Source organism: Molossus molossus, unplaced genomic scaffold (assembly GCF_014108415.1).
Source record: "Molossus molossus isolate mMolMol1 unplaced genomic scaffold, mMolMol1.p scaffold_m16_p_24, whole genome shotgun sequence".
NCBI lineage: Eukaryota > Metazoa > Chordata > Mammalia > Chiroptera > Molossidae > Molossus > Molossus molossus.
The window spans coordinates 7,696,606-7,719,777 of NW_023425360.1; the positions used below are offsets into that span (position 1 = coordinate 7,696,606).

A 23,172-nucleotide genomic window follows, 5' to 3' on the forward strand; every position below is an offset into this window, starting at 1 on the left:
AAATGTTGCAGTATGGAATTGAAAGTAACAGTAGTGGACTGAATAGACCAGTTAGCTATTTGGGGATTTTTATCTCCAGAGTTAATTGTGGTGATTGAATTGTGTATGACTTAAACTTGTACCTTGTAAAATGGATAACATTAGCGTTAAGTCATTAGACTCAGTTATATATCCCTAAGCAGTTTCATGATTAGTCACGAGAATAAAGTTAGTCTTCAGTTTGAATAGATTTCCAGCACTCAGTATTTTAAATTGGCCATTTGCAAAGGCATTCAGCATTCAAAGACCTATTGTAAGGATTGGGTCCATTCTATTTTTTTTTTTTTTTTTTTTTTATCCTCACCAGAGGATATTTTTCCATATTTTGTACAGATAGAGTGGGAGGGAGAGCGAGGAAGGAGAGAGAGAGAGAGAGAAACATCGACGTGAAGGGACACATCGAGTGGCTGCCACCCGCACGACCAACCAGGGCCGGGGACAAACTGCAACCGAAGTACGTGCCCTTAGCGGGAACCGAACCTGGGTCTCTCCGGACCGCAGGCCGACGCTCTAACCGCTGAGCCAAACTGGCCAGGGCGGGTCCATTCTATTTTTGACAGTTTACATGCCTCATATTTAACACAGGATATGTTTGCATTAACATAACTGAAGCCTCTGTTTTTTAATGTGATTTATCGATCATCTCCTTAGGTTCATCAAGGCATATAAGAAGTTTGGTCTCCCTCTTGAACGGTAAGCTTACCTGCCTTTCTTATTTTTATTAGGTGGCAATTTCATTTTTGGGTACTATTTCCATTTAAGGTCTGGCACCTTGTAACGGCCTGATTTTTAGACATTAATATATTGACATGCTGCATATAACTTAGACATCAACAAAACATATTGTACAAGTAACTGTATTCTGTGTCTGGGAGCACTGATGAGAGAAAGACAGTAGACACCGAAGAACCAGGCTGGTGCCATATTGTTTCTGGGTACTAACCTGCTACCGTTACTAGACAGCCCACGTAGTAAACAGAGAGCGGAACCCTCGTCTTTTGAAATTACTTTATGAACTATTTCATAAATCTTTATGATGGAAAATGAGTAATTTAGCCCTCAGTCAGTGTCTCGGATTCTTGTTGATTAAAGAATGCAGAGAAAAGTGTTCTTGCAGGAGCAAGCTTATATGAGACCTAGTGGAATTCCATGTTACAGAACAATGGGCACAGGGCCTTGAAGGGTCCCCATATTTGTCTGTCCTCAGGCTGGAATGCATAGCACGCGATGCTGAGCTGGTGGATAAGTCTGTGGCAGACCTGAAGCGCCTGGGTGAATTGATTCACAACAGCTGTGTGTCAGCAATGCAGGAATATGAAGAACAGCTCAAAGAAAATGCCAGCGAGGGTGAGTCACCAAGCCAACTTCAGTGATTCTCCCGAACCGGGCACTTGGGGACCAGGGTTTCTGTTGCTCTAGGGCTTTTCTTAGAAGTTTACACTTGTATCCCATGCGTCCCTTGTCCTTTGAGGTGCGTATTCTCTCCTGCCTTTTTATGAGTTCAGTGTTGTGAGATTTCCAGACACTGACTTGCAGATGAAGTGGATTTGCAGAAGTGATGAACAAGGCAAATGGTTTCTTTTTATGTTGTCATGAAAAGTTTAAATGGGTTTGATGTGAAGACCTGAATGGGCCAAACTGAGCAGACACATCTGTTACTTGGTTGTGAACGAGGACGTTTATAGGTCACAAGTAGCAGTAATTATCTTGGATATATATACACATATATTTTTGTTGCGACAAATTTAAAAGGTTTAGAGAATCAATTGGAGTAAAATATTGGATGCATACTGTAAAGATTTTTGTTACCCTGAGATTCTCATACCACTAGAATTTGTTGTAATTGAACTTGACCTCCAGTTTGTTTTCTCTTACACACCAGAAGGTGTTTCTGCCTGTCCTCTAAAAGCAGGTATGGGGTTTGTGAAGAGAGAGCGCTGACGTCCTCGTGGTTAAAAGCCACCCTCATAGTTGAATCTCAGACAGAGACGAGGGCGTCATGGTTTATCTGTGCCAGTTCCTCTTTGTCGCCTCTCACCGCTCAGCCCAGGCTCTTTGAGCTGTGGCTAGTGCTCTGGCCCTGGGGGCGGCAGCCAGTCTAACTGGGGTCTTGGTTCTGTCCTCTCTCAGCTGCAAGACCTGAGAGCAGTGGTAGCCTCTCAGCGGTCTCTCTGGAAAGTGGCGTATTGTACCTGCCCCAGAGGGCCGGGTGATTCCTTGAGTAATTGTGCATGAGAAGTGCTGCTTGGCTTAGTCTGGCTGCAGTGTTAGCTAGTGTCATTAAGTAAAGAAGTGTTTGCGCTTTGGGGTTTTCTTCTCAAGGATATTATTTTAATGAATGCAATTGAAAAATACCTTAAATACAGTAAAACATTTTAGAGGTAAAAGAAACTTCAGTAACATGAGTGGTTTGGAGAATGCCCCAAATATGTGCTTTTTTTAGCAGCCAGAATGCATCCAGAAGTACACCTGAAGTTCACAGTGTTTTTCTTTACTCCCAGGATATAAAGGAATTCACTGTAACTTCCACCTACCGTGCACCTCTGTGATTTCATTTACGTTTATATTTCTGATACACTTGGAGTTTTTCCTGGTATAATAGATCCAGTTTTTTTTTTCCGATGTAGCTAATATATGCCTCCGCACCATGCATTAAAATGGTTCATCTTTTCTCCACTGCCCTGATTTTGTTTTTTTAAGAGCTTCCTACTCTGTTACGGATATGCAGTATGAGTGTCCTGCTGGTGCACATTCAGCTCTCCCATCTGTGGCTTTGTAGTTGTGGTAACCAACCCTGCTCTATCCCCCTTTGCACCCTTCGTCTCGCCAGCATTGAGTGAGAACGTCTGTTTCCCTCAGTCTCATCATAGTATTTTCAATTTTTTTCTTTTCCCCAACCTGATAGGGTAAAAGTGGCATGCGTATATATTTAGTTTGCATTTTTACTATCATGAGTGAGGTTGAGTATTTTTCGTATGCTTAGGAACCTCTTGAATTTCCTTTTCTGCGAATTGTTTCATTATCCTTTATCTATTTTTTTTATTGTAGTTCAGGAAACTGAGACCCAGAGAGGTTGATCACTAAAAGCGAGAGCAGAGAAGGGATAGTGTTTGGAGATTTGGGAATAAATGACAGATTTCTGATTTTCAAGAGCAGGGCCTTTTCCATTTTACCACCTTCTGTTCCAGTTCCCGCCAGTGTTGTTGGGAATAATAGCATTTGTAAGTGAAATTCCAGTGGGTTACAAAAGAATCCCTAAGTAATTGTAACGGGAGTGCCATTTCATCGACTTATGTGTCTTTATAAAAATGAGGCCTTTTCTCACACGTGGAGCCGTCTTTCCTGACGGACAAGAGTCATCTCATGGATTTCAGTTTGGACTGTGGTTTGAGTCTGGGTTGTATTTTTTTTACTTCTAGGATTGTTTTCATTTGAAACGAGGGTTAGGGTAACCTCTCCATAGCATCTTTTGTTCATTTCCAATGTCTTAGGCATTGACTTGATCTCACACTTTTTTAGTAGAGATCATCATTAAAACACTTTTTAAGTAAAACTGTTAATGGAATAGTTAGAAAAGCAAAAGAAAAATCTCTAGCACTAATTCTTTCAGTCTTTTATTAATTGTAGAACCGAAGTATAAAATAGGCAGATTAAAATGCAATTGTAAACACTAGTGGCTAAAGAAATTCTAAATCTTAAACTGAATTGTTCAGAGATTATTTTACAGACATTGATTGAGACAGTCCTTTTGCTTTATAGGTTGTATCTTTGGTTAATAGTGAGACAGAGGGAGATTGAGGGAGTAAGCATTCTTCAGGGTTTGATACATGTTTTTTGCGGAACTTCAGCAAATTCTTAGTTAACTAATGTGAAGTTGCTCTTTAGGGAAAGGACCAGGAAAAAAGAGAGGCCCAACAATCAAGATATCTGGTGTTCAGGTGAATGTGAAATCCATCATCCAACATGAGGAAGAGTTTGAGATGCTGCATAAATCCATCCCCGTGGACCCTGAAGAAAAAAAAAAGTGAGTGTGGCATGTGCGTGTGCTCGGGTGGTCGTGTTGACGGAAAATAACCTGCAAGTTACAGTTATGTGTGGTTATGTAGTATTTTTATTGCTGTTTTTAAACATATATATGTTTTCATTGATCTTTTTAGAGAGAGAGGAAGTGGGGGGAGAAAGAGAGAAACATCGATATGAGAGAGAAACGTTGATCGGCTGCCTCCTGCATGCTGCCTGCTGGGTATCGAGCCCACAACCCGGGCATGTGCCCTGACCGGAATCGAACCAGGACCTCTCAGTACAACAACGCCCAATCCACTGAGCCACACCAGCCGGGCTGTTGTGGTTTCTTCACTCTATCAGAATACTTTGTTCGTGTTCATTTCCAAATCAGAAAGGCCCCTCCTCTGATGTCCTCCGGTTTTTGAAATCCCTGTAGATACTGCTTAACCTGTCGTGTCAAAGCTGCACATTTTGATGTTGAGTGGGGAGTGGAAGATGATTCTCGCCTCTTGCTGGGAATTTATGAACACGGCTATGGAAACTGGGAGCTAATTAAAACGGATCCAGAGCTAAAGTTAACTGACAAAGTAAGTAACACTGTGATGCTGGAGATTTCTAGAAGATTGTTGCATAATACTTTCATATTAATTACGTATTTTTAACTATTTTTCGGGGGTGGGGATCAACTTGGAAATTAGTACAATAGTGAATTCCTGGGATTTCTTTGTCCTTGGAAACGTTATCATCTTTAGTGGACTGTGACACTGTGTCATAGATGAAGGTGATAGCCAGGTAAAATCTTGGGGAAATTACAGGAGAAATCTTAAAATTCTGATTTTTATTATAGGTCAGTCTCATTGCAACAAATACCAGGGTAAGATTATTAATAATACAAGCATCCCTTGGCCTTAGTTGTTGGCCCTTTGTTTGCAACTGTATTTGAAACAACCATATTTTAGTTCTATACACAAAGAACGAATAAGCCACCTTGGTGTTTTTTGTAATGGAACTCAACATTGGCCGTATTTCTCCCACAAAATCGAGCCTCCCACCCTATCCGTTGCAAAGCGGGCTACCAGGTAGTAAGGCCGTGCTCAGAGCTAGCTGTAAGCAGGGAAAGCTGACTGGCTCAAATTTTGGTAGGATGTGCTCCATGTGGTGCTCCCGGCAGGGCTTTTCCTGGCACGTCAAACAATGCTCATCCCACATGCAATGTCTTAAGAGGGTGACAGCACCCTGCCATAAGCACTGAGACCAAATCCACTCTGGCCTGAGAGGTCCACCTATGGTAGCGGGACAGCTCCTGTCCTGGCATAGCTCAGTGCTCTCCGGCAATGCTCTAAGAAGCATTTTCAATCTAAAACGAAGCTTTAACCTAGCTCCAGGGATTCCCTGCTCCTGGAAGGAGGAAATCCACGACGGCTGGGATGTTCTAGCAGATGAAGCCAACAAGCCCCTCCTACCTGAGTTGTTCTACCCAGTTAACAGCACAGGTAGGAGCCAGTGGGAGAGCTGGATTTCTCCATCCCATTTTGTAAAACGAGAACGGCTCATAAGGGATTTTCAGTGACTGGGAGCCATGGACATGAGATAGGATCTGAGGCTGTGTCTGTATTTCGGGTGGGTGGGGAGGGAAAGGACTGCTCAGTTCTTTGTTGTCTCTGTTGCTCCTGATCCACTAACCGGGACGTGGGTGGTGGCGGGTGCTTCTCTTCCTTTGCTGTTGAAGATTCTGCCTGTGGAGACAGATAAAAAGCCTCAGGGGAAGCAGCTGCAGACGCGAGCGGACTATTTGCTGAAGCTGCTCAGGAAGAGTCTGGAGAAGAAGGGGGCCGTGTCGGGCGGCGAAGAGGTGAGTGCAGCTGCCCGCTGGCGTCCTTCAGGGCGTGGCTTCGGCCCGGCAGTGAGGGTGGGGTGAGGCCCACTGCGGCTGCAGCCCAGGATGGTATCTTCTGGTAGTTGGGTGCTGCTTTTGAGGTTCCAGTAGTGATGGTTGGTTGGTAGTCCTAAAAGTGTTCATTTAATTACTGACCTCAACATCTTGGCAACTTTCTTATAATATGGTCTCAAAATAATCCTCATTGCTGTCAGAGCGGCTTGGTCCAGACACACTGTTGCTGTTTCTTTGTGCTGCTTCCTGACTTTTGGACCATAGTTCAGTAACTGTCTGGACACCACTGGGTCTGCCTGTTGTTACAGCTAACTCTGGGCTAATTGTAATAACGAGCCCATGGGTAATTGGAATCCACAGTTAAGTCAGAAGTGGGCCTTACTTGCTCAGTGAAAAGTACCAAGTGAGTTGCAAACGAACTCATCAGGGCTGTATCTCCTTTTATTTCCCCAACTTTTCGTTTCAGTTCAGGCCTAGAAAGATGTCAGTCACAGTTCGAAGATATGATAAGCTACATCTGGTATTAGCAGGCCGTGTGTGTCTATTCCTTAAGTGCTCTTAGAGCTAGCCCTTCGTATTAATTTCTCTGTATCACAACAATTTTAGGGAAAAAAGTTACCCCAATTCCATCCCTTGTCTTTTTCCATGTAATAGTGTCACATACACGGTGTTATTCTCCAGATAGTATGTTGAGTATATACCGTAAGGTATGCTCTAGAGCAACAGTTCCCAACCTGTGGGTGGCGACCCCTTAGGGGGTCGGACAACCCTTTCACAGGGTTCGCCTAAGACATAACAGTAGCAAAATTACAGTTATGAAGTGGCAATGAAAATAATTTTATGTTTGGGGGTCACCACAACGTGAGGACCTGTATTAAAGGGTCGTAGCATTAGGAAGGTTGAGAACCACTGTTCTAGAGAGACAGATTAGACCATGTTTATACTCGCATTAGATTCGATTGAGGAGATAAACACCTTTTCCTTAGTTTTAGATACTGTGTGCTTCTGGGTTTTTTAAATGTTACTCTTACTGTCTTTTATATGGTGTCTTTGTACACCAGGTATTTTTCCTTTATTTGAATTACATCTTGAGGATGAATTCAAGAAAATGGAATCAGCAGGTTCAAAGCTGTGGGTGTTTTCGTGTGACGTGAGATACGTACAAGACCCACAGTCTTCCCGCCCCAGTAACATCGGTTACACGCCTTTGAGTTTGCTCACTTGAATTATATGGCTGCTCCTGTTCCAGAGAGTCATCATGTTCCTTGGTCATGCTTTTGAGAGACTTGAGGCTTTGTTACCGTTTTCTCTCCTCTTCCAGGCCAAGTTAAAGAAGCGGAAGCCTCGAGTAAAGAAGGAGAACAAAGCGCCCAGGCTGAAAGATGAGCACGGGCTTGACTTCTCATCGCCTAGACACTCGGATAATCCGTCAGAGGAGGGGGAAGTGAAGGTACGAGGCTGCGTTTCAGTGGAGGGTTATTTTTTAAGCTGCACTTACTGTGCCAGTTGGTATAAAACCATTCAAAACATGTTGGTTTACATGTAGAATAGATCAACTAGAATAGATCTGTCTTTGCTTAGCCTAAGAGGAATGTGTTTTCATTTAAGTCAGCCATTGCACATTCACAGGTAATGGAAGTACATGAAGAGAACCAGGGAATTTCGATGCTGAATATCAAAGGACTTCTCTCCTCATTGTTGGGAACAGCCAGGGAGTGGTGGGGACAGCCAGGGACAGCTGCTATGCAGTTCATTGTGTTGTTGGGCCGAACAAAACTCGTCTGTGGGTCAGGTTTGGCCCAAGGCCTGCCAGTTTGTGACCTCTGGTCTAAGCCAAGTGGAAAACAGCATCCTTCAGTGTGTTATTTCAGTGGGTGACAACTTGACGGGATTTGATTTTGTTACTCTTCGAGTATAACTGTACTTCGAGATTAGCTCCAAGAGGATCCGCAGTGGGTGCAGGGATAGCATGGATTTGAGTCATGCAAACCTGAATTCAAATCCTAGCACTCTCTCCAGTTTCTATCTGACAGCTATATACCTTCTGGTCCTCAGTTTCTCTGTGAAGTGGGAATGACAATGCCTATGTTGAAGGGTTGCTGTGAGAATTAAAGGGAAAGATATTAGTGAAGCCTCTACTGGCCTAACTGGTGATGAGCAGAGTTTAGAATTGTGGATATGCATTAAGGCTGTCTGCTTGAAAACACGCTTCCAAGTGTAGACGCAGCCATGAGCCATTGGGGGCAGGGCTTCCTTCTCCAGAAAGTCAGTGAGTCCATATAAAATGTGTGGCCATAGCTCATAGCCCTGTTTGTCTTCTAGGACGATGGCTTAGAAAAAAGTCCAATGAAAAAGAAACAGAAGAAGAAAGAGAACAAGGAGAACAAGGAGAAACAAATGAGCTCTAGGAAAGACAAAGATGGGGACAAGGAAAGGAAGAAGTCGAAAGATAAGAAAGAGAAGGTATTTGTGTTGTTCTGCTTGCTGAGATATCCCTGTAGCCTCTGACAGTCCATTCCAGGAATTAGAAGTAGAACGGGGGTTGAGGAAACAATGGTCTTTTTTTATGGGTACATTTCAAAAGGAAGGAGGGGGCTATCAGTGAGGCCTGCACCTCTCCTTGCAGAGAGAAGGGAGCGTGAACATTTAGTCTGTTCTTTGATATGGAAGGCCTTCACTTGCACTTTTTTTTAAACATATTTCAGAGATGTTTGAGTGAGATAGGACAGGTGGGAGAAGTCCACATTTACAGGTAACTGCTTGAGATACGTTCTCAGATTCATGATAGAAGAGCACACTCTACGGATAAAGTTGAATATTTGAAGGGTTTAAGATTCAAACCTAATACTACCCAAAGCTAAGCTTTTGGAATAGAATTGGGTGAAAGGCCCTGCTATTTATAACCTTCCCTTTGGGAGTTTTGTGAAGTTTATTCCAACCACTGAATTCTGGTACAGTGTTCATGTATGCTTGCCAACTTCTAATGAAGTGACTTTGCAATTAGTTCCTAATCATTATTAAAATGTACAAATAAATGCTATAATTCTACCATGTAGACATACCTCCAGTAGATTTCTTACTAAGTACCTTTGGAACTTTTGTCTTATAAAATAATTATCAGGTCAGACTATTTTAGAAGCCTTTTCTCCCAACTTACAATATATCACAAACAACCTTCCAAGAGAATAAATACATGTTGGAAGTCATGTTTTAATGGATGAGGAAGATTCTGTTTGGTTATAACAGGTTGGAAGCAGTTTATGTCTCCCCGATTGAAATTGCTTCCAAATTTCTAATGTTGCAAATCACCCTGTGACAGATATCTGCATTTGTGCTTCCGCAGAGGTCCCTTTAAAAAAAAAATATTTCAAAAATTAAAGAATACAGAATGATTTAACAAATATCCATGTATCCACTACCCAGATATTATAGCTGCTTTTACTACCTGTTATATAATCACAAACAAAGCGTAGTATTGTTTTATGTTTTTAAATGTTCATGTATGAAGCCATTTTATATAGATTTATCTATATATATATCTCCTCCTCCTGCAACCTTTCATGGAAAAATGAGATTTATCCATTTGGGTTTATGCAGATTTTAGTTATTTACAATATTTTCATTAATAAATATTCCTAGATCAAAGTGTATATTTGTAAGCTGTTAATAAAAGTTGCTACATGAGCCCAGCCGGTGTGGCTCAGTGGTTGAGTATCCCATGCACCAAGAGGTTGCCGGTTTGATTCCTGGTCAGGGCACATGCCCAGGTTGTGGGCCAAACTCCCAGTGGGGGCCATGGAGGAAACGGCCAATCGATGTTCTCTCTCACTGATGTTTCTCTCTCTCTCTCCCTCTCCCTTCCTCTCTCTCTGAAAGTCAATGAAGGGAAAAAAAAAAGTTGCTACATGATACTGTACCAGATCTCTGCCAGTTTATACTCTAACCTCTTGATGACATTTTTGTGCATTTATGGAAGAAGAAACAAAAGCCAAAACAGCATTGATTAGTCAAAAGTTAAAATTGGGTGTGTTTAGAGACCAATGGGAATGATGTGTGATTGATGAAGCTGTTAATCATATAGGTTTGGCTTCATGATGTCCCAGAGGACTTTATTTTACCTTTGTTATAAACTGAGGCCGTCATATTGACCTGCTGTAGTGATGGGACTTAGGTAGGAAGTCCAAATTGCAAGGCAGGATTTTGTAAGTGACAATGACTCCTTGTAACTCTTTTTTAAAAGCCTAAAGGTGGTGATGCCAAATCTTCAAGTAAATCAAAGCGATCTCAGGGTCCTGTCCATATTACAGCAGGAAGTGAACCTGTCCCCATTGGCGAGGATGAGGATGATGATCTGGACCAGGAGACATTCAGCATAGTAAGTCCTGACATTGAGGGACACCAGCGTTAGCAGCCACAGTGCTTGCCGGGGCTCTGCCTTCCATAGGTCCAGCCACACAGCCTCATTTGGTCTGAGCCTCAGTAAATTACTTTGGAAACACTTTACTTCTAAGATCAAAAGACCTGAGCTCTGGGACAGGCTGATAGGAAGAGCTCTTTATACTCCACTTCTAGGGAGAAAGAATTTTAGGGAATCAAGTTCACGTCTTGTGCTTCTATCTGAAAGGGCTGCAGGGCCCTTAGTAGCATCTGGAAAGCGGAAGTGTGCACTTACCTAACACTTACTGAATACTGTCTGTGCAGCGCATGGAGTTACTACCATGGTGAATAGATAACTGTTTCTATCGTTGTAGACTTCACATGTGAGTTGGGGGATAGTCAGATCTACACAAACCGTGTTTGTGCTACTGTGATGGAGCAGTGGAGGAGAAAGGTCAGATTCCACAAAGATCCTGTGAGAAGGGCAATTTAATCCGGTCGGGGTATCAGGAAGGCATGTTTAAGGAAGTGACGTGAGTTGGGTTCTGAAGGAAGAGGAAAGGTCATAGGAGAAGAGGGGAGGGAAGACCGTGCCCAGGCGGAGCAACAGCACACACAAGGCCTGTGTGGGAGGGCCCAGCATGGTGTGCTGAGGAGGTACAAGGCCATGTGGCTCGAGTGGGGAGAGAAGGGGGACAGCATGACATGGGATGGGGTCCTGGCTGAGTGAGCTAGAGCAGTGGTGAAGGTGGTGTATCCTGGTGCTTCCTTGTGGTGGTTGCAGCTAAGTCACGGCCTAGGATGTGGGACTGGGAAGGTGACGAGGAGGGTGTGCCTGGACCAGGCCTCGCCTGGACTGCAAACACGCCAGGTGTCCTCGGGGCTCGGTGCCCTCCCTGGAGCTGCGTGCGTCTAGTTCGTTGTGCTGCACTCGGCCGTTCTCTTCCCCGCTCGCTCCCGGTGTCCGTGGATCACAGTGCACTTGAGCAGGTAGTTCCATCCCAAAGAGGAAGCGACCTTCCAGGTCTCAGCACTCCTGCTCGGTGGCAGTAGAGGCTAGATTTTTGACCTCGTCCTTGTAAGGTAGTCTTCTTTCTCTGGGTTCCCCTAAACCTATAGCATATGTATGTGTGTACGTGTGTGTGTGTACATGTATTTATATATTTTTTTCCCTTTTTCTTTGTGCTCACCTCATTTTTGTTAATTCTTGACTCTTCAGCCTGTGAGCTCTCTGAGGGCAAGTACTGTGTCTGTCTTTACATGTAGCTGCTAGAAGAATATCAGTAAATGAATACATTCATTACACAACCAGCTATCTGATCTACTTCCTTAGCCCAGTACTTACAAGAGAAAATCATAACTAATGCTTCTATGGTACCATACTATTTTTAAAAATACTTTTGCATATTGGCTCATTTATTCTTGTTTTTATATCATGAAATCTTTACAGATAAATTTCAGGAATATAGACATTGATATGCTGCCATGAAATTGTCAAATCTGCCTTTTTTCCAAGCTCAGAATATAAAGTTGAAGCCCCTGCTATTCCTCACTCTAACCCATGCCTTTCCTTTGTCAACTCCCAGAGTGACCGCGATTCTGAATTCGATGGTCATTCTCTCGGGGGTTTTAGAGTCTCCCTACTTAGGTCTCTAAGGATAGTACGGCTCCTACAAAGAGCCAGGGTTGTCGGTGCACTTGACGTGTCTTTTCTCCACAATGATTCTATGACGTAGGTGATTACCTGCATTTTACATATTAAGCAATAAGGTGGAGAGTTAAGGAACTTGTCCTGTGTGACAGAATTACGATGTGGAGCAGAGAGTTCCCCCCAGGAAGTTTGACAGGAAGTCTGGGTCCTGACCCATCGAACCACACAGCCTTCATGTGTCCATAGCAGCATGTAAGATTGCTTTCCGTGTTTAAAAGTCCTATAGAAATGCCACGCTGCATGTATTCTGTAACTTCCCCTTCTCCATTTGCTCCATTTTATGATTTCCACAGTTTAATTTATCTTATTGATGGACATTGGGTTTTCTCAGATGTTTACCACTGCAGAGAGGCTGCAATGAAGTTGTCAGTATTTTCTCGTGCACTGTAACAGCTTCTTTAGGGTACAGCTCGAGCAGACGTGCTGTGTGTCATTGGGCACGCGTGCCCAGCTCTTGATTGCATAAGCTAGAATGTGACTCTTCAAAGCCTTTGTAGAGGTTTACACCCCTAGAAGATTGCTTTCCCGGTCTCAGAAATACGTGGTTATTTCTGACTTCTTAATTTCAGCCACTCTTCAATGGGTATGAAATACTGACCAGTGTTGTAATTGATCACTTATTTTTGTATTTATTGGACATTCATGTTTCCAGTGAATTACCTGTTCCTATTCTTTGCTCTGTTTGGGGTAATTTTGTCTTTCCTTGCCTTGTTTGTAGGAATTCTTTATACATTCATAATACTGCTCTTTTATCTGTATGTTCCAGTTTGTGGTATTTTAAAAATGTTGTTCTTTTTCTAAACTGAAGTACAACACTGGAAAACAAATAGATGGTAAGTGTATGTACAGCTACAGGAATTGCACAGTGATGAGAGGGTAGGACTTTTGTTGTTCTGAAGTGCCATGATCCTGTCGTGGGCCTCATTTGTTCGTTGTACCAGATATACTCAGTGGCTGACAACCAGGTCCTACAGGTTTTGTGATAATTTCCTCCTAAGTTCTTAGTTTTATCTTTATGAAACTTCTTGTTTTTGGATATTGGACTCTGGAAGTAGTCCCTGATGTTACCTTTTGATGGCTTGGTAATCCTCAGTTATCTCTTCTCTCTAATTTGTTTTCTGTTGTTTACATAGACACTTCGTCATATGGCTCGGCAGTCCTAGGTCGTCTGCTCGTGGTTAAGAGGGAGGAATGACCTTATTGGGCATGCTGAGCGTGGGGGTGGGGCTTAACGGACTCCGAGAATGTTGGCTGGGGGTGATCTGGCTGGGCTGCCTCTCTAGGAAACTTCAGTGGCTGGTCAGCATCATTTGGTTTTTCCTCTTGGGTGTTCAGACTTTATGGAGAAAAATCTCTCCATCTCCTTACTGAGGATGAAGGCCTGGCTTTCTTCCTTCTGGAATCTGGGAGGCAGAAGGCCGGGCCGGGGCTCGTTTAGTCCGCACGTGTCCATGTAATTCAGTGTGGTAACCGCGCCCCTCGGCGATGCTGGCAGAGCCCAGTTCAGAGACGTTTCTCACCCTCTTCGAATACACGTCCCTGCCTTTTGCTGGGTGGGGTTGGAGACCTGGGTATCTGTAAGAGTCTGAGTACCTGTTATTCTTTGTCATTCTTTAAAAACCCAATCCTTATTGTTAGCCCTCACCCCTACGTCCCAGAGAGACACATAGCTGGCTTTGGGGAGTTTCGCGACGTGAATGAGGTGGCTCAGCACTCTCAAGTCACTTTCCTTGCTGCCACTATTTTGTTGCTGTTGTTTTCTCTCATTTTCCCTGTCTCTGTGGGTTTATCTCTTTTTTAAGGCAATCCCTTTACTGTCATTTTAGCGGGGCTGGGGACAGGGAGAAAAAGGTTCCTGTGTTCAGTTCACTGTTTCTTAAAAGCCTGCAGAACTGGTAAATATTTCAGCCTGCACTTTAAGCTAGTTGGCGATGGGAGATTTTCAGGCTAGGTCTGTAATTTTGCTTCTCATTTGATCTTCAGAAAGGCCTAATGGGATTCTCAGGCTCCTCTGGCAGATGAGGAAACACCAGCATTTTCAGAGGCGAAGTAAGGTGTTCACGGTCATCGCTCTAAGCGGTGGTGTTGGGACGTGCACCTCAGGTGTTTCTGACTCGGACATTGCTACTTGGTCCACTGGCTTTCCTCTCCTCTCCTCTCTAGTGATCACAGGGCACGAGGGCGGGCTGTGTGTTCTCTGGGAATTCAGGGCACAGTAAGCAAAGGGGGAGACCGCTCTACCGCAGATGCTTTATGTCTCTACCCTCTTGGCCTATTTCAGTGTAAGGAGAGGATGAGGCCCGTGAAGAAGGCTCTGAAACAGCTGGACAAGCCCGACAAGGGGCTCAGCGTGCAAGAGCAGCTGGAGCACACCCGCAACTGCCTGCTGAAGATCGGAGACCGGATAGCCGAGTGCCTTAAAGCTTACTCCGACCAGGAGCACGTCAAGCTGTGGAGGAGGTAACCCCCGTGGGCTTCCGGGAGCCCGATCGGATTTGACAGAGAGAGAGTGAGAGTGTGTGTGTGTTCTGTTTTTGTCTTGTAAAAGGTGATATTTCCTCCTAGGGAAACATTTTTTTCCCACCAAAAGCCATCTTTTGCCAACAGGCTTCAGTTTACTTTCTTGACCTAGGCCATTCCACTGAGACCAGTCTTCTGAGTGCATTGGATGATGTCATTAATTGGTGAGACTAAGACAGTGCGACTGGGTTTGCTGGCCTGTTCTTAGAATAAAGACCTAGCCTGTAAATGAAGCCACAGAAATCATCTAGTTTTACTGCTTGACTCATCTGAGGTTGATACTCAGATGTAATAAGTTACTGGTTAGCTTTCTACTAACATAGCGGGGGAAATAGGTTAAAGTCACCCAACTATGATAATGAAATAACTCGAGCAATAATTTGGACTAATTCATATAATGCAGAACTTTAATTTGTAAGGCATTATGACTTATTGATAATATATTCCCTTTGGACATTTTGAGAAATTTGCTGTTTTTTTCTCATAGACAATTGCAACATTACTCTCTCGCCATGATCCATAGTTACTTTGACCTCATATACTTCATGGTTAACATACTCATCTTTGTATAGTATGTCCAGTGTCAGTGGATTGATTTTGGAGTGAAACATGGTTTTAATAAAACCGTCTGTCATGATGCAATCTATAAGATGTTTCACACTCATAAAAACTTTTTTTGGTTAAGTTTTAAAATGTCACTCTTCCCCTTTACACTGGTGCCAACTTCCCATAGCTAGCCATCCGACGTTCTTTAACCAGACTCCATCCCTGTTGGAAGATGACAGAAACTCCTGGTGCGTAGAGCCACAGGCTGGGCTTCTTGTGTGCACTGGGCCTGTGTTTATTTTATTTATTTATTTTTTAAGAGCGAGAGGAAGGGAAAGGAAGAGAAAAAGAAACATTGACGAGAGAGAACATTGATTGGCTGCGTCCTGCGCGTCCCCCATTGGGGATGGAGCCCACAGCCCGGGCATGTGCCCTGATCAGGAACCAGTGACCTCTTGGTGCAGGGTCGACTATCAGCCACTGAGCCACACTGGCCAGGCAAAGCCTGTCTGTGTTTGAAGGCACCAGGCACTGTGGTCCTGGCTGGCAGTAGTGCATAGGCAGGTCCTTGCTCACTCCTGAGAAACTGTCCGTGGTGAAGTGGTAACTGCAAGTATAGTAGGAGTTTTAGAAGGAGGAGGTGTGTGCAGAGGAGGAGTCAGGAGGGACGTCTTCTGAGAGCAGGCAGGTGCCCTTGACCTGGTCTTAGGAAACCAGAGCGGACTTAGATGAAGAGTGTCTCAGCCTTCAGCAAAGGCTCGAAGTGGGCCAGTGAGGGCACTGGGAGGTTGTTAGGTTTGAAAGCAGTTGGTTAAGATGACTGAAGCCCTATTTTAGCAGACGTTAGAACGGGAAATGGCTTTCTGCATGTGCAGCAGGTGTGCTAGTGAGCGGCAGAGCCTGGCGGGGTGAGACCGCTCTCAGAAGGAGTCCGTGGCTGTGACACTCCTTTCCCGGCTCAGGGGCGTGCCCGTGCCACTGTGTCCTGGACACTTGTCCCTCCCCGCTGACAGGAACGCTGTGCGGGTGGGGTGCAGTGCGATGGAGGGGGGAGTCCCTTAGGGTTTCATGGGGAAAATTACAGGCCTTGCTGGCGTCTGGAAGCAGACAAGGGGCAGCCCCAGTGACGCCTGCTGCACGTGGGTGCCGGGCTGTGAGGTGGAGGTGATGAGGGCCTGCTCGGCAGAGTGCAGAAGTGCGGAGGGCAGGGCAAGCCGAGGGCCGGGGTGCTGGCGCAGTGCACTTGGTAGGTGGGTTTTAGCAGAGAGACAGGACCGGCCTCCAGACCGCGGCAAATCCCTGACAGCAGCGTGTAGACATGTTACTGACGCAAAGACCTTCACGAAGAGTTTTCTTTCTGTAATCTGATTTCTGCACTTGGGAAGTATTCCACAGCAACACTCAGTAGCTTGCCATCAATCAAAAGAGAATGAAGAGTTATTTTTTAAATTCAATAATCACCAGAACTTTTTTTTTTTTTTTTAGGAACCTATGGATTTTTGTTTCCAAGTTTACAGAATTTGATGCTCGAAAGTTACACAAGTTGTACAAGATGGCTCATAAGAAAAGATCTCAAGAAGAGGAGGTAAACTACAAATACCCCAGTTCATTCAAACAGACAAACACCAGTTCTGCAGGAACATCCCTTGATTACTGTTTCCCCTGGGGGATGATCGCAGGATCACGGGGGCTCTGCCCTACCTAGGGATGGAGGCGTGGTCGGGGAGGGGTGCAGGGCCCAGGCCCATCCTGCCTGGTCCTGTGCGCCCTTCCTTCATGGCTGCCGTGTGGTTTCTCAGCACGCTGCACTGGTAGCCAACCTGAAGCCCGGTGGGAAAGTAGCTGGTATATTTGTTGGCTCTTTTAGACAGAGTTGAATTCTGATAAGGGGTTGTTACCCTCCCTGTGTTCTTCTGTTCTGGACTCACTTATTCACCAGGCTTTTCTTTCCCGTGCACATGTATTGTGACAGGATTCTGGGCCATGAGAGCTTGGTGTCCTTCCGGCATTTATACATAGGGTCTCAACTGCTCCCGTGTGAGCAAGCAGGAGAAGGTGCCAAGAAGCCGCCTCCCCGTGGTGGTGGCAGCACAGCAGTGCCCTGGCAATGCTGTGGGGTTTATGTCTCTGTCCTCCGCTGTGTCTTCGCACCTGGTGCAGTGCCAGTGCAGGGCAGGTGCTCAGCACTGGGTTGAGCTGCAGAGCAGCACCCGGAAGTAACTAGTACTATAATTTACATGGAAGGATATGCTACATACACAGCAGTAAATTCAGCAAGCTGTACTGACATTGCTAAATGTTAGTTTCCATTTTAAGCATTATATCTTTGAAATGCTTTGAAAGTCTTTGAAAGTATAGCCGGGAAAGGCCCCGGGACAGAGTGGAGAGGTTGGGAAGAGTGAGTTGGGACGAGCGTGGGAAATTGGACGTGGCGTGTGAAGGGCGCTGGAAGCTAGTGTGCACGGAGGGGCAGGAGCAGTGACCTGCAGGTGGCGTCTGCATGCTCACAGCCTTTCCGCAGGACAGTTCAGGAAGATCTGCACAGATGGAGATGTACAGTTTGCCTCTAAGAATTTAGTTTAAGGAGGTAATTAGGATTTAAACATGTTTGTAGTGGAAATGAAGGTTCAATACTAAGAAATAGATGAAATAAATCATGGTATATCCATTTTGGGGAATATTATTCAACCATAAGTATAATTTATTGGAAATAAGTATTCATGTGAGATTTTCACAATACATTAAGTGAAAAAATAATACCAAATAATATTATTAAAATATGCATATACATTAGAAAACACAAAATGGCCCTGGCTGGTTTGGCTTAGCAGTTAGAGGGTTGGCCCACGGACCAAAGATTTGGGAGTTCGATTCTGGTCAAGGGCGTGTATCTCGGTTGCTGTTTGTCCCCAACCCTGGTCAGGGTGGTGCGGGAGGGGAGGTAGCCAGTTGATGTGTCCCTCTCATGTCGATGTTTCTCTCTCTCCCCTCTCCCCTCCCTCCTTCCCTCTCTCTTTCTCTTCTCTCTCCTCTCTCTCTCTTCCTCCCTCCCTTCCTTCTTTCCTCTCTCCCTCTTCCTTCGTCCTCCCCCCCCCACCCTCCCTCCCACTCTTATTTGAAGATAGATGGAAAAATATCCTCGGGTAAGGATTAAAATAAACAAACAGGCTTAGAAAGACATAGACCAAATTTTTTACATTAATTTCTTGTTGGTGAGATTTTAAATCACTATACATTTTTAAATTTCTTTCTGTATTTATGACGTTTGTATAGCGAATATTTTGCTTGTGTGGCGAACTGAAACGACTCAAACATTTAGATGTTCAACTTGATGACTTCGGAATAGGAACTGGTTTCCACTGGACTAGTCAGGGGCTCTCTGTTCTAGTTAGCCCAAGGAAGTTGGTGGTCCTGGTTTTACATGGAAGAGGAGTGTCTGAGAACGCCCAGAGCCTGGGCACCTGTCCCATGGCCCTGCGGGGACATCTAGCAGTCTGTGCACTTGGCCTAGTAGGTCGGAGCAGCGGGTGGAGCTCCGAGGCTGTTCATGCTGTGGGAGCTCAGGAATTGGTGAGGTTGTTTTGGAAAGAAGGTACTAAATGGCAGGTCAGAAGCCGAGCGGGGCAAGAGGGGACTGTTGGAAGTGATGATCTTCATACCGGTCTTGAGAATTCAGCCTGGAATCTTGAAAGTCTCTTTCCTTTTACTCTGTAGGAGCAAAAGAAGAAAGATGACGTGATGGGTGGTAAGAAGCCCTTTCGACCGGAGGCCTCAGGCTCCAGCCGGGATTCCCTGATGTCTCAGGCCCACACCCCGCACAGCCTTCACCCTCAGAAGTCTCACTTGCCTGCCTCCCATGGCCCACAGATGCACGGACACCCAAGAGACAACTACAATCACCCCAACAAGAGGCACTTTAGTAATGCAGGTAGGTCATGAAGTGACTTGTTAAAAGAGGTGACAAAGAAGAATCGTTTATTTTCCAGAGACAGCAGCTGGCCCTTTGTGCTTTATTCTCGGGCATCACTGTATTCGCCTTCTTTTTTCCTGAATGAGATAACACATGAAATAAAGATCCAAAAGGATGCTCCTCCAGCTCTGAAAAGAACACAGCCCCGTAAACAAGAGCCAGGTGATAGTCTGAGGAAAACAGTTTACGTTATACGTGACAGCTAAATGATTAAAACTGTTGCTATTGAAAGAGCCTTTGTAAATTGATAACAAAAGGATAACCAAATAGAAAAATGGTGTTGTTTTAGTTTCTTCTGAGTACTTAGTATTGAAACATTTACTGGGTCTGTGGTGACCCATTTCTGGTTAATATAATTGAGGGTGTTCTCTCCCTGTGCATGTGTGTGCTGGCAGCTTGGTAAGCTTGACATTGTTTAAATGTGGGATGTTAGGCTTAGGTTGAAAAAGTAAAGCTGGATGAGTCTTTGTTATTTTCTTAAAGAACAATGAGCAAAGGTTAGGAAGAGGGAATTCATACAGCAGAGGAAATTCAAATGGCCAGTGTGACAAGCTGGTAACATCGCTACTAGGGAATGTAAATTAAAGCAATAATCTGAGTTTTTTTTACCCATTCAGATCAGCAAAAATTAACGTGTGATATATACACAAGTAGCTGAGTATAAATTTGCTGCAATCTTTCCACAGCCTAATCTGAAATATCTGAATATGTAGGCTCTGTTTCTGGGAGTCTGACCTGCAGAAATGAAAACACATGAGGTCTAGTTCAGCCTTATAATGGCAAAAATCTGGAAATAACTTGAAGGCCCATTAATAGGAGAAAGGTTAGATGAATAATAGGATGTTTGTACTCTATTATCATCATCAGTTAAAAAGAATGGGTTGGCTTTACAGGTTTAAGAAATGGAGGGCCCAGCAAGTGTGGCTCAGTGGATGGAGCACCCTCCCCTGGACTGAGAGGTCCCAGTTGGATTCCTGGTCAGGGCACATGCCCGGGTTGCAGGCTCGATCCCCAGTGGGGGTGTGCAGGAGGCAGCTGTATCTCTTACATCGATGCTTCTATCTCCCTTCCTCTCCCTAAAAAAATCAATTAAAAAATGGAGGGAAAAAAGTGGCAACTCATATATAACATGAACTTAATCATTTTCAATGACCAGTTTAATGGCATTTAGAACATTCATAATGTTGTACAACCACTACTTTTATCTCATTCCAAAACATTTCCATTACCCCAAACGGAAATCCCATACCTATTAAGTTTCTCCCCATCCTGCCCTCCTCCCCAGCCCCTGTAGGCGCCAATCTGTATTCTGTCTCCCTGGACTCACGTATTCTGGACTCTTCTTATAAATGGAAACATATGATATGTGTTGAATTTTTTCACTTGGCATACTATTTTCAAGGTTCATCCATGTTTGTAAAAATGTCAATACTTCATTCGTTTTTGTGACTGAATATCGTTCAATGGTATGGACACCACAGTTTGTTTATTCATTATCGGCTGATGGACATTTGGTTTTGTTTCTACTTTTGGCTATTGTGAATGATACTGCTGTGGAAACTGTGTACAAGGAGTTGAGTGCCTGTCTTCCATTCTTTAGGTGTATATCCAGGTGTGGAATTGCTGGGTCATATGGCAATTCTATGTTAACATGTTCAAGGAACCAGCAAACTGTTTTCCCTAGTCAATTTTGGAATACTGTGTTTGCGGAAGCTAGAGAACGATGTGAAGGACACACTGTAGCCAGTTCTCTGCTGGGGTCTGTTTCTGCGGTGGTGTCCTCAGCCTGGGAAAAGCTGCACACCCACCCTTGCCTGAGGTCAGAATGCACAGCTCCCAGCGGCTGCAGAGCCAGCCCTGGAATCTCGTTCCTTCCGGTCCCGGTGGCTCTGGCTGCTCTGTGGTGGTTTTAAACAGGTTCTTTTTTTGTTTATCTCGCCTTTCTCGATGTTCTTGGCAGCGTGTAATTTCTGCTGCAAGCTACTCTTCACCACTTGGAAGCAGAATGTCAACGTCTTCTAATATAAAAAGCTTCAAATGAGCCGATCACCATTTTATGGAAGGGGAAAGGTGTCGCCTGTACCGGTGGCTGGGGACTGTTTCCATGTGCTTAGGTTGTGTTCGTTGTACCGACTTTTTCCTGGGATTACGCTGTCTTGTGTTGTTCCTGTGATGTCACCGATGTTATATTCTGATCCTTTGAAGTAGCTCTTCTCAGTAAGCTGACTGTACTCTTTATTTAAGCCCTGGGTTCCTCACCCATGTCCTTACTAGCTCAGCACTTCTCACCAACGACTCACCTCACGGAGGGTCCAGAAGAAAGGGAAGCACTGTATTTCTCTGGGAATGAATGGCACTGGCTTGGGTTTCGCGCATCTGCACTGTGCCACTGCATTGACGCCCTGTCTGAAATCTGACCTTCCGTTTGGTCTGAAGTCATCATCAGGTGACCCTCTCACATTGTGGAGGAATCTCAATGTGTTTGTTAATTCTTAGGTAGAAGAGTCAAAAGTTTCTTCCCCTCAGTCCTCTGGCCTGATCCCTCCTGGATCAACAATGGACGTAAGCCTCTGGTTGACTGGACGGTATTTTAATGGTGTAAATTTCCAAGCCCGTAGTTTCCTTGGTGGTGTTATTCTTTGGCTCCGTAGAAAAATGCAGAAGAACAGCAGTGAGCAGAGGCATTTATTTGGTGGCATGTCTTTGTTCTTAACACAGTTGCAGATAGAAGATGGAATTTCCCACGAGGCCACAGAGCTCCTTCTGGTTAGTCTCTGTGCTCGTTTTCCCAGGCTGCTGTCACCAAGGGTCACAGACTGGTGCCTTAAAACAGCAGGAATTACTTTCTCACAGTCTGGAGGCTGGACTCTGACATCAAGGTGTCAGCAAGTTGGTTCCTTCTGGAGGCTCTAGGGGGAATCTGTTCCCTGCTTCTCTCCTGGCTGGTGGCTGCGTCACCCCAGTCTCTGCTCCATCTCCGTATGGCCTTCCTTGGGGTCTCTGGACCTCAGATCTCCTGCCTTTCCCTCGAAAGGGTATCTGTCCTTGGATTTAGGGCTGGACCTAAATCCAAGACAACCTCATCTTGAAATCTTTAGTTATATCTGCAAAGACCCTGTTTTCCAAGTAAAATCACACTCCTGGGTCCTGAGTGGACATCTCACTGAGGCGTCCCTGCCTGGACCTCTGTGTTCTCACTGCCTTGTTTGACTCAAATAAGCATGGTTCTGCCCTGCAGGGGAAAATGGAGGATACAAAAGCTAAAGCAAATTTTACTTTGGCTCTGTCCTTGAGAGTCAGAGTGTTGACCCCACTCCAAAGATAGAGGATTGGTTTTAGAGGAGGAGGTCCTTATTTTGGTGTGGGCGGCAAGTGTAGTTTGGAGTCAACTTCTCAGAGACCCGGAACAGCTTATGGTACTAGCGGGTAGATAAACTTCAGACATGCAGTTTATTACTTTGCAGCTGTGAATTCAGCAGTGCTATTTTCTGAATTAATGTTGTCTTTTGAGTGACATTTCGTTTGTATGGTCTGCCCCAGATGGGAAGGTAAGTGGGCGGAAAATAAAAAGCAATCGTTCTTAAGATTTCAGAAGGAGGCGGATTCTCTTTTGCCTCACAGTTTGGGGGGAAGAATGTTAGGACTCAGCACTAGTATGTTCGCAGCAGCAAAAAGGAGGAAATTTAATGCCTGTTTACGACATGTGTCAGCCTTTCGGGGGAAGTGAAACTCAGTCCTCCTTGCCGTGCTGAGGCCGTCCCTTCTTCTCCTGCAGATCGAGGAGACTGGCAGAGGGAGAGGAAGTTCAGCTACGGCGGCAGCAATCCGCCCTGGGGCAGTGACAGGCACCACCAGTATGAGCAGCACTGGTACAAGGACCACCACTACGGGGACCGGCGACACATGGACAGCCACCGTTCCGGGAGCTACCGGCCCAACAATCTGTCCAGAAAGAGGCCCTATGACCCGTACAGCAGTGACCGAGACCACCGGGGACACCGAGATTACTATGACAGGTACGCAAAGGCTCTGGGACACCAGGAGCTGGCTTCTGCTGGGAGCTTTCCTATTCCTAGGGGGGATGAGCAACATGTGCATTACTGTGTTTATCAG

The 23,172-nt window shown here is 44.9% G+C and overlaps 1 protein-coding gene across 10 annotated transcripts in view; it reads left to right on the forward strand.

The window, feature by feature from the left end:
• CHD2 (chromodomain helicase DNA binding protein 2) overlaps nt 1-23,172 on the forward strand; it is a 91,916-nt gene that overhangs the window by 62,925 nt on the left and 5,819 nt on the right. For 7 of the 10 annotated variants that reach the window (XR_004961470.1, XM_036277861.1, XM_036277866.1 and 4 more), the window contains 12 exons: nt 691-732; nt 1,247-1,386; nt 3,925-4,063; nt 4,481-4,631; nt 5,774-5,896; nt 7,257-7,385; nt 8,258-8,398; nt 10,176-10,310; nt 14,305-14,483; nt 16,575-16,674; nt 18,804-19,017; nt 22,835-23,075. Coding sequence is in view for 9 of the 10 variants with exons in the window: in XM_036277861.1 (XP_036133754.1) it covers nt 691-732; nt 1,247-1,386; nt 3,925-4,063; nt 4,481-4,631; nt 5,774-5,896; nt 7,257-7,385; nt 8,258-8,398; nt 10,176-10,310; nt 14,305-14,483; nt 16,575-16,674; nt 18,804-19,017; nt 22,835-23,075 (1,734 nt within the window). In the remaining variant the exon portion in view is untranslated. The other 3 variants (XM_036277867.1, XM_036277869.1, XM_036277868.1) reach the window with 3 other exon arrangements.